Below are 11,659 nucleotides of genomic sequence, written 5' to 3' on the forward strand. Positions count from 1 at the left end.
CCCAGATTTTTGGATTTCAGAGCATCCCAGTTTTCTTAGCGAAATCTTTTTTCAGATTTGTTGATAAGTTGATCCTCATTTTTATGGGGTAACAAGCATCCCAGGGTTCATAAGGTGCTTCTTCAGAGGCATAGGGCAGAGGGGGGATTGGCCCTGCCCAATCTCATGTTCTATTACTGTGCGGCAAACCTACAGAAAATAGTTTATTGGATTCACGTCCCAAATGCTGCAAATCAGAAGCAAATACCTGCATATCATCATCACTCCCTGCACTGGTTACTGCCAAGCTACCTCTGTCTCCTAAACAATACTCCTCACTCACTCCTCACCTCCACTCTTAGGATTTGGTCTCAATTTAGACAAAATTGCAATCTGACAGATTTTTCTATTAATGGTCCCATATGTAGTAACCACATCTTCCCCCCAGCCAAATTAGATCCTGTCTTTGCCGGCAAAGACAGGATCTAAGGCAAAGGGCAGGCCTCAATAAAGTCAGTGATCTCTACATAGACTGCACTTTTGCCACTTTTAATGCCCTTTCCTACAAATTTAAATTACAACACTCTAGCCTTTTTCGCTGTTTCCAGGTTTGTGACTTTGTTCGATCCATTAGCCTATCTTTTCCCAGTATTACACCAAGAACAGGACTAGATGCAATTTCCTGCACACCCTAAGGGTCTTACCCTTCTTGCTCAGAGAAGGATTTTGTTGGGGTGGAAATCGGAACATCCACCCAAAGCTTTGGCTTGGATGAGTGACCTGATGCTATTCCTTAAGTTAGAAAAGATAAAACACTCCATTAGAGAGTCAACCCAAAAATTCCATACAACATGGGACCCTCTAGTATTCTATTTCGAAAGGCTTTCTAAGACCCTTCCCCAAAATTAAGCAGGAACTGTAATTTTATCCTTCATTGTTGGCCCTCCCTAGGTACTGCTAATTGAGCTCTCAACACAGTAGGGTGTAGTGATAAGAACTGAAGGTAAATTAGCCTATATACTTGAACATCCACAGATTTTATTTATTTATATTTCTAAATATGTATGTAGCCAATATATATAGTTTTCTATTTGTATATATGTATATGTTTTATTTAATTTTCTGTGTCTATTATCATCCTCTGTATAGATATTTACTTATATATTATTTTGTGTAGGCAGTATAGGGGGGCAAAAAGAAAAATGTTTCTTGTCAAATGTTTGTGAACAATGCTCTTTTTCTCAAATAAAAATATGCATTAAAAAAAATAAAAATAAAAAATAAAATAAAAGCTCCGTCAAAATGTAATAATGTGGCAGCAGCATGACACAGGCAGGGTCAGAAATTAACAGAGCTTGGAGCAAAAATGCCCTTGATCCAGTTTTCTTTATACATCCATGGTCTGCTCCCGGATTTCAAACCGGACCAACATGACGGCTCGTTTGAAAACTTTCTCTTATATTACGAAAATAGTTTACCGAAATGTGTTTCTGAAAACATTTGAGGCGAGAAATAAGCCATGCAGTTGCTGAATCTGTCTTCAGTTTAGATCGACAACGGTTAGTTTAAAAGTTTTTCAGGAGTTTTCCAGAGGTGGCGGTTCGCGCTGGACGTCCCTGATTTACTTACTTCCTCGCGTCCAAAAACGCCCATGTGGACACGTCCCATAAGAATATCGCCGGTGTAAGGAACGAACTGGAACGTAAAGGGATTAAACACTTGGACCTTAAACCATCTTTGCAAATAGCTCTGGAAATTCGATGTTAAAGCATCTCTTCACCCATCTACAAAACACAGAACTGATAACAAGGATGTGAGAACAATGTAACACGACAGCTGATGGCGATAATGCTCCGCTCGGTTGCAAATTCGCCATTAAAAAGAAGAAGAAGATAATTTTTACATTTGTCCCACGTGCATGAACGCAACACCTTTCGCTTTGTGGAATGACGTGTCAAGAAAGTGCCGGAAGCTTTCAGTTTGTCCAAAATGGCTTACCAGACACTACAGCAGGAGTACTTACAGATTCCTGTTGTTACCAGGGCATATACAACTGCCTGTGTCCTCACAACTGCAGCAGTGGTAAGACAAATTCACATGTTCACTGTGCTGGCTAGGGCACAGCTTGGTGCCGTTTAACATAGCTATCGTAACGTCGTTACTTTGCTGCTAGCTCGATGGTTTAGCTATAGCACGTAGAAGGATACGTGTCTGATCCTGGTTATCCAGGATGTTAGCTCTCTTATTCAAGCTGCAAAAAAGCTAAACGCGTAGCGATCTATGACCGGAGTCTTGGCTTAATTTTAATTAGAGAATCAAAATTATAAGCGCACGCGATGTGTTTGCGTAGCGTTGCAGTTTACGGAAGGCTCACAAGCAACAGCTGTTGTGTCTTTTGCTGTTAATGCTGCCAGGTTACAGCTAAATATGTTGTTCTTTCCAGAGGGAACCCACACTAAACTCCTTTCAAAATCTGGCTAAACCAGACTTGTGTATTTGGTTTGTACTTCATAAAACCCAATAGCTTTATGTATCGTTCACTTTATTATACACATTACTGTATATACACATTATCTATCTATCTATCTATCTATCTATCTATCTATCTATCTATCTATCTATCAGTATGTCTGCCTGTACTTAGATCCTTTACTTAAGTAAAAGTAGTAATACTACTTTGTAAAACAACAACAAGAACAAGTAAAAGTCCTGCATTAAAAAACAGTTATGTAAAGGTACAGAAATGTTATCACCAAAATATAGGCAAAGTATCAATAGTAAAAATACTCATGCAGAATCGTCTCCTTCAGAGTTGTGTATTATTATATAGCTTATATTACTTTATTATTATTGATGCATTAATATATGAGGCACATTTTAATGTAGTCAAAATGTCCAATAAATGTAGTGTAGTTAAAAAACACAATATTTCCCTCGGAAGTGTAGTGGAGTAGAAGGAAATGGAAATATTTAAAGGTCCAGTGTGTAGAATTTAGTGGCATCTTAAGGTAAAATTGCAGTTTGCAACCATTTGAATACCGCTTGCATCACCCTCCCCTTCCAAGCGTCTAGAAGAAACTACGGTGGCCTTGAAAAACGTGAACAGCCCTATTTAGAGCCTGTGTTTGGTTTCTCCATTCTGGGCTACTGTAGAAACATGGCAATGCAACATGGCGACCTCAATGGAAGGGGACCCGCTCCCTATGTCAATTTTAAAAACAGCTTATTCTAAGGTAATAAAAACACAACTATTCTTATTTTCAGGTGATTATACACTAATGAAAACATGCACTCCTCCTAAATGTTACCCAATTAAAACTCTGGCCTTATTTTCTCTATAATCTTGTCTGAATTGTGGATACAACTTATTTTTATATCAACTTTGTATCTGTCCTGAGGAGAAGTGATACAATGTACTTTGCATATGGTACAACAAGAGATACTGGAGGTGGAGTATGGGGCCCCAAAGTGTTCAAAATTAAATAAATAATGAAATAAATAGTCACATGAGTAAATTGTGAAAAATATATAATGGAACAACTCATCTCATTATTATAAAATGTAATTTCATCCTTATTTTCATAAGGGTTTTATAGGGTTTCTTTTTTTTTTTCATTATAGAAATTTTTATTTGAAATGCCCTATGACTTTTCATGACAGTAATGTTGTCACTGACCCCTCACCTTTCAGCCAATCATATGCCCCCTGCCTCTTAAGCTAGCAATCTCAAAACCTGCTACCAGATTTAGCCAGTTAGCACCTGTTAGCTACATCTAGCTGCTGCAGTAAATAAACACAGTACACAGACACAGTAACTAACACCTCCTTTTATTTATGTAGCTTATCACAGCTGCTAATACTACCTACCTAGCTGGCTAACTAGCTAGGTGGTGTTGTGCGCTTGGTTTATTACTCAGCATCACACTTTGGGGTTCCGTGGAGTGGATTTAGCTGAAAATGTATTAAAGGAGCATATCTAGTAAGTGGTAAATTTATTGGGGAGCTCTTAATAGCACAAAACATGTAAGAGGTGTCAGTGAAAACTGTTTTGTTTTGCACTTGTTCTTACAGTCCGTTCAGACTGATATGTGTCGAAACAGGGAATAATATATTCTTGTGTCACCCTCGGTATCTGTTGCACAAATGTATGGCTGCGCTTGAGCGCATCGAGTGATTTTGGAGAAAAAAAGCTGCCTAAACCACATTCAGTATTCAGAGGGAAACTGTTAATTTTTCTTGCAAGGTGTTTTCACAGCTTCATTTCTACCACCCACCACTGAAAACCCTATATACTGATAAGCTACAAACTAATTAATGCTGCTGACAGCTCTTCAAAGGCTGGTACTCTTTTCTGATTAATGACATAATACAAAAATATCCAAATTGTCTTTGGGATAGTTATTGTGGGCGGCTGTGGCTCAGGAGGTAGAGCAGGTCGTCCATTAATCCCATGCATGGCTGCTCCGCCGCCATCAGTGTGTGTGTGTGTGTGTGTGTGAATGGGTGAATGAACATTGTAAATAATGTAACAACAACATTGTAAAGCACTTTGTCCGTTAAGGTAGAAAAGCGCTATATAAATGCAGTCCATTTACCATTTACTTTGTAATCATAATTAATTACTGCAGCCATTAAAAGTCTCAGTGTTTTGTTTGTACCCTGCCATATCCTGATGTGTGCATATGTGGGATCTTTCATGTTAACATACACATCTATTCATAGGATTTAATGGAGGTATTTTCTTGTGTTTTTAATAAAGTGATAACAGTAGGTTTTGGTGGCAGTGAGTGCATTTATATGCACACATTAAAATATTCTGTTAGTGAGTAACCAGAATATACCCAGTTTATATTTACCAGAATAAGCAAATGACCTGTATATGAACAAAAAAAAAAAGAACAGAATATGCTAACTGGGCTGTATATGGATTGTATATTATGTCATGTAAATCCCATATTCTGTTTGTTGTGGGATTTGGTGTACATCAGAGCACAGTTTTAGTGTATTTGCAAGCATCAAAATAATACACCTCAAATGTGCACAGTGGGACTCTATTTCCATATAAAGAAGTAGCTTCCATGAAGAAACTGGTTTCCTTATCATCCCCTGTAAATGCCTTATCTCAGCTAAGAGCTTAACAAGGAAAAGGCACTTTTAAACAAAATCACACCAAGCAATGGAATGGAGAGGGTCACTTCTTTGAGACTAGGGTTTAATATTTTGATGATTTTTCAGATGTCTGGTGCCCCTTTTGTCAAACTGGATCATTTTGTGATGTTTTCAAAACATCCATATTTTTATTTTATTTTTATTATCTTTAACATTATGTTTGTTTTGTCTTCTCTCACAGCAACTAGAGATCATCACACCATTTCAGCTATACTTCAATCCGGATTTGATTCTAAGGAATTACCAGGTGAGTAATCTCACCCACTGCTCATCTTCATCCTCATCCTCAGGAGGTGGATTCAGGGCACATAACATTTCATACACTTCACAGTCTTAATAACCTCAGCAAACTAACTCAACTCATTCACACACACTCACAGCAATTTGGGGTTTAGTATCTTGCCCAAGGACACGTTGACATAGGCTGGGGGAAGCCGGGATCATACAGCAGACCTTCCGATTAGTGGACGACCCGCTCTACCTCCAAGCCACAGCCACCCCAGTGAAACATGAACACACATCTTGTCCTGAACCTTAGCTCGTTGAATGAGCGACCAAACAAACATTCACCAGGGAAAAGTGCACTGCTAACGTTGTTATGTCACTTAGGTCCAGTTAGATGCTGGTGTGGTCCTTACTCTTCAATACTACTAACAACAACAATTAACAATTCATATTAACAATACATTTGAGAATTTCAGTTGGACTAAAATCAGTATTAAATGATGTTACATTCAAACTGTTAGAATTAATCAATTTTTGTCAAAATAAGAACGGACATCCATCATGTAATTTACCTAGATTGTTTGGTTTTTATGATTTGGTTTCTGATACAGACTGCTCTGATCCTAATAGTTATCATTCATGTCATGTGGCCTGCCTCACATCACTGTGTTGACTAACTGTAGGACATTGAGCAGTTAAACAAAGTCTCTAGTCACTAATAAAATGCAACTTGTTAAACATTTTTGAATCAAGGAAATGACCTTTAGATTTGTTTATCCTACTTTTCTCTGTGTATGCATGTTATGTACAGCTGTATGTTATCTCTCTTTCTCTTTTTCTAGGTATGGAGACTAATAACCAACTTCCTATTTTTTGGTCCAGTTGGCTTCAATTTCCTGTTCAATATGATTTTTCTGTATCCTTCTCAGTTCTAAATCTCACTTCATTTAGCGAAGTGTGAAGTAAGTTTGCATACTTTCTGTTTCACAGGGCAAGGCTGTATGTGGTTTCAGAGATGGGATGATGAAACTTTACACTAATATGATGTCTATTTACACAAATAGAGATACATATTGTAAGATGCACAATCATTCAAACCATTGACACAAATAGGTATGACATGGCAGTTCTTAAGTATTTAGGTAATGAGGAAATCTGTAAAATGGTTCTGGCAGAATTTCTGTGTAGATTCCCTTAACCATTTGCTTTCAGGTACAGATACTGTCGTATGCTAGAGGAGGGCTCTTTCAGGGGACGCACGGCTGACTTTGTCTTCATGTTCCTCTTTGGTGGCCTTCTGATGACTGTATCCTTCTCATGAATGTCATGAAAAAAACCTCAACATTGACAGCTCTCTGGTACAGCTAATGGTGCCCTTTAACTGCCATAAATAATGTGTTTTTGTGCGTGTGATGCCATTATTATGGGCCATGAAAAATCTCACTCACTACGTCTTTTGATTCCTTCTTCATTACCAAAGTGGTAGCTACTTGGTATTGGTCCATAAACAATACACTGCACTTGTACTGTGACAATGATTCTTACTGTCACATGACACTACTCACTATTGGTATGCAGCTTCTGTGTGCCACATAAAGTCGGCATGCCACTCATGTTCCACTGACCCGTGCCTCTTCTCACAGAGTGTAAAACTGTATAGCTTATGCTTGAATAAACTGCAATGGTGGAATAATTCAATATTAATGTTACATAATTTGTAAATATTGGAAACAAGTGGTCCTTAACTACTCTGAGGGACACTTTACTGCTCTTACCCCATAATAACTACTATTAAAATATACTGTGTATTTCCTGTTGGTAAGATACATTTCAATCCATGCAGCTGCACATGGTTCAAAGCCATAACAATTTAACTTATTCAATAACAACTTTATGATTAGTTATATCCAATGCTGCACTAAAAACCAACAAGCTTTCTTTGTTTTTTTCATCCAGGAGTTAATGTTGTTAATGCATGCTGATGCACAGTGTTCAAATTATTTGTCAAGAAATACTTCTGAATGACAATTCTCACAGACGTATGTGCCACAGAAATTTGGAATGTCACTTAGATTCCACTGACGAGTGTCACTTTTCACCAGCATGTACTGTGTAACCAGCCAGGGGTGACAGGCTGTTTTCATGTTAAGCTACAGAGATAGCATAGCACTATTGTCAAAGTGGCATAACACAAAGGAACAGTATATGACTTTAAAACAAGAGTGACACACCACTGGTATGTGCCAGTAAAAAGTGGTATCTGTGACAAGCTGTGTATAAGTCACAGTGGCATTTCAGCAGTGACATATACTATATGTCAATAAGAATCAGTAAATGCCGGTGGGAGGTGTTATCTGTCAGTGGAACATGAGTGGCATACCATTTGTGGTATAAACCAAGTGGTAAAAACCAGTAGAACAGCAGTGGCATACCACTAACCAACAGTGACATAACAATCAGCATATGCCACTAGAACAAGAGTAGTAAACCATCAGCCATTTTTCAATCTCGGTGCTGCTGCTGATAGTGTTATTTGTGTAGTCTACGTAACTGGCCTAAAACGTATCACATACAGTATGTTAAAACCTATTAAACCACTAGGTTTGGCACCAACATGTTTCAGTCCTCACAGTAAGCAGTTTGTACCTTGTGTTAAATATCAGTGGAGTTCATTTCTTAGCTATATTCTTGAACAAGGTTTCAGATATTTGGTACTTTTGTGAGTCTGGTGTTCCTGGGCCAAGCCTTCACTATCATGCTGGTGTATGTGTGGAGTCGGCGAAACCCAAACGTTCGCATGAATTTCTTTGGTCTGCTGAATTTCCAGGCACCCTTCCTGCCCTGGGTGCTTATGGGATTCTCACTTCTGCTGGGCAATTCCATCATCGTGGATCTTTTAGGTACCTATCACCGTCATCTGCAGTCATTATTTAGTACTTTGGTGAAGTGGTGTGGTTGTGGTGTACAATATGAATAGTGCTTGTGTTCAAATCTTTTTTTTTACCTTTCTTGAGGTATCGCAGTTGGTCATGTGTACTACTTTCTGGAGGATGTTTTCCCTAACCAGCCAGGAGGTGGAAGGTGGCTCAAGACCCCATCTATCATGTGAGTCTGGTTTCTTCTAACATCTTCTAACAAGACTGAAAGACTAAACCTGTAAGATGCAATGTTCAATACACCCTATCATTTTACTGCTGTGCTATATCCACCGTCTCATAATCATCTTAATAAGCTACACTTAACTTGACAGTACTCATTATTGCACTATTACTTATTACTTATATTATTACATTGTGTTATACCGTACATACTTATCAACCTCTAAATCCACTTTGGTACTTAAACTTATTTTAGCTTTTATACCTATATCCACTTTGTACTTAATTTCTTACCTGTATTATAGTGTATTATATTTTGATTTGCTTAGTACTTCTATTCCTCTATTCTCAAGTGTCCATCGATGTGATAGTGAGCAGCTGTAACGAAAGAGTTTCCCCTCAGGGATCAATAAAGTATTTCTTATTCTGAATGCATAGGAATAAATGAATTAATTCTTAGAGCTTTACCTCTGTGGGTGCATATAATGTACCTGTTAGATTGTGATATATCTTTGTGCAAATTTGACATTTTGTCTTTATGGTGGCGCTAGAGGAAAGCTTGCAGAATGAACAAAAGGATTCGTCATCTGGGGAGCCTGAATCTGCTTAGGAAACTTAATGGCCATCTGCCAATGAGATTTAAAGATTTCTTGTGTATGAGTGGAGATTTTGGCTTGATGACTGCACTAGATCAGGGGTTTTTAAAGCTGACACTGTGCTCCGATTTTACAGTTAGGGGACTGTAAACAGGAAGTATAATTGAGACAATAAGTTAGCTGTGGGCTACAACTTAAGCCCTGTTTTCTTATCCTGTAGTTCTTTACATTTTGGCAAATTGCCACCATTTAAACATATGCCGAATTAGCTATTAGCAGTTCCTGTTTGCAATGTACCCCTGGATGTACAGACAACTATCACTGGATTACTTTGATACTGAAGAAAACTTAAAAACGTGATGATTCTCAGGCAAGTTCTGGAGTTATAAGAAGCGTCTTTTTTTCTATGATTTCTAAGTGGATTTATGGACTCCCTGGAAAGTGTAAGTCACACTGAATCTAAAAATGTTTGTATCACGTCTGTGTTCAGATTTGACTGAGTTATGAATCCGAAAAGGAGTACGACTTTTGATGCAAATTGTGGCAATCGGGTGTTAAGGGTTTTAAAGTACCTTAACTGCCTCCGCTCCGAGCTGTGTGTCAGCCACTGTTACTGCTAATTGTGTTGATAAGCAGACCAAACTATAATTACTAACTGTCCCGCACCTGTCCCTTTTGCCTCACACAGTATCTTTGCCTCACATATCTCCCTCTGTGCCACCCCTTCAACTCTCCCATGCCCCCCTGGGGAGGCATGTCTCACAGTTTGAAAGCATCTGTACTAGACTCAGGTCACCAAATCAGTAGGAATACTCCTTTTGGGACCATTAATGCATGTTAAATCTTGCTAGCAGCTGTCAGGATATGTCGGGCAGACAGACATTCTCATTCTCAAAACAGGCATTCTTATGCTGCGTTCCAGGCAACTCGGAACTCGAACATTTCTGACCTACTAGAAAAAGTACAATGGAACGTCACTTAAAGTCGGAGTTCCTACTTGTGAACTCGAGGCAAATCTATCTACCCCGACTGACGTCACACAACAATGGCTGCACCCATGGAAGATCACATTATGCTACATTTCAATCAATACAGGGGGGTAGGATGTATTTTTAGACTACACTGTTGTATTAGGCTAGTGAATGGAATATTAACATATAACGAGTATAAAAGTGCCGTAAAATAATATGTATAATGACATTTGTTCATGCGTTGTTTGTTTCCTCCTCTGTTTCGTTTATATAAGGAGGCTACACTGCTGAGTTCAGTTGTGTGTACACTTGCCAAAGAAACATCAGTTTGTCACGGTCAGCCATGTTTTTTGCTTACGTTTGACGGTTAGGTCGCACCACAAGCAGGGCAAAAAACACTAATAGTAATGCAGAGATCACATCAACTTTGAACAGTTCCTCTGAGAGCCGCCACTTCCTATGTGTGTTTTTAGAAATCCCTCCTCCTCCTCTGTGTGTCTCCCACAGAAAGATGCTGTTTGACACTCCAGAGGAAGATGCCAACTACAACCCGCTGCCTGAGGAGCGCCCGGGAGGGTTTGCCTGGGGAGAGGGACAGCGCCTTGGCGGTTAAATATGCCCCCAGATCAGGTCACTTCTAAGGACATTCCCTCAGAGAGATGAAGGGGACAAACATGGTCTTTGTTTTTGACGTGTTTGTTTAGTTCTGGATGAAGAATGCCAAACAACCAGAACTGGTTTGAAGATAACCGTCTGTTGTCTTTGTATATGGGCTTAAATCATCCTCAGAAACTCTTTTTGATGCCAGATCGTTGCTCTAAGACTATTTGAGAGAACACAAGCTTCTGTTGGAACTTTGGACGGTGAGCCTTTGGGCTCAGGTGATGTTTGTCTTTATCACAGAAAAAAATTATTGATATACAACAACTGTCATATGAAAGAGGAAAATATGACAGCAGTGAAATATTATCAAAATGAATTTATTCAGATGGCAAGTGCATTTTTTTTTCATTTCACTTTTTAAAAAAATAAATGTGTGTGGCAAATTATGTTTTTGTTTAATCTCTTTGAACTGTAGTAATATTGCATGAAACCAAAGATGTCAAAACAAATTTGATGAATTGATTCATACAAATAACATTATGGTCAGTAGAAAGGATCTTGTAACTTAATTCTCTCTACACAGCAGGTCATTGTAACATACAAATATCAAGAGGTACTACGTCCCCAACGTCATAGTCCAGCTTTTTCTCCACCCTCAGTTGGGTTAAGTTTCCACAGCTTTACTCCTTTTTTATTTCATTTGATACAAACAGCCTTAAATCAGATATGTAGGTAGGTAAAACACAGTCACAATACAAAATCTGCTTTCAGAAAGGGCGAGTCCTGCCTATTTGTATGTGAATATACTTTTGGCTTATTTAATAACTTTTGCACACATTTTTTATGTTACCATGTGACATACTGCTGTACAAGTTCGATTTTACTGTTACATATATACATGACCATTCACTCATCCTTATGAAGGGATGCCATGAAGGCCAATTTATAATCAACATAATGCACTGTTTCAGTATCATGTTTACATCTAATTCCTACGTTGTGCTTTACGTTTTGTTTT

At 38.4% G+C, this 11,659-nt stretch overlaps 1 protein-coding gene across 2 annotated transcripts; it reads left to right on the forward strand.

The window, feature by feature from the left end:
- The first annotated feature begins 1,372 nt into the window (after positions 1–1,372).
- On the forward strand, positions 1,373–11,087 carry derl2 (derlin 2). 2 transcript variants are annotated; one of them, XM_044173763.1, is made up of 7 exons: positions 1,373–2,061; positions 5,330–5,395; positions 6,216–6,289; positions 6,586–6,679; positions 8,078–8,273; positions 8,388–8,478; positions 10,546–11,087. In XM_044173763.1, the coding sequence occupies exons 1-7, from the start codon at positions 1,969–1,971 to the stop codon at positions 10,649–10,651; spliced, it is 720 nt and encodes a 239-aa protein (XP_044029698.1). In that variant the 5' UTR covers positions 1,373–1,968; the 3' UTR covers positions 10,652–11,087. The 2 variants fall into 2 exon arrangements, with proteins under 2 accessions (XP_044029698.1, XP_044029699.1); XM_044173764.1 differs by having other exon boundaries at positions 1,651–2,061; positions 8,071–8,273.
- Positions 11,088–11,659: the final 572 nt, after the last annotated feature.

Source organism: Siniperca chuatsi, linkage group LG18 (genome assembly GCF_020085105.1).
Source record: "Siniperca chuatsi isolate FFG_IHB_CAS linkage group LG18, ASM2008510v1, whole genome shotgun sequence".
NCBI classification, from domain to species: Eukaryota; Metazoa; Chordata; class Actinopteri; order Centrarchiformes; family Sinipercidae; genus Siniperca; species Siniperca chuatsi.

Bases quoted from the DNA above. Each gene is read 5' to 3' on its own strand.
- derl2 (XM_044173763.1), top strand. From the start codon at position 1,969: ATGGCTTACCAGACACTACAGCAGGAGTACTTACAGATTCCTGTTGTT. The intron at 6,290-6,585 runs GTATCCTTCTCA...ATTTGCTTTCAG, and splicing joins CTGTTCAATATGATTTTTCT to GTACAGATACTGTCGTATGC. The intron at 6,680-8,077 runs GTATCCTTCTCA...ACAAGGTTTCAG, and splicing joins TTGGTGGCCTTCTGATGACT to ATATTTGGTACTTTTGTGAG.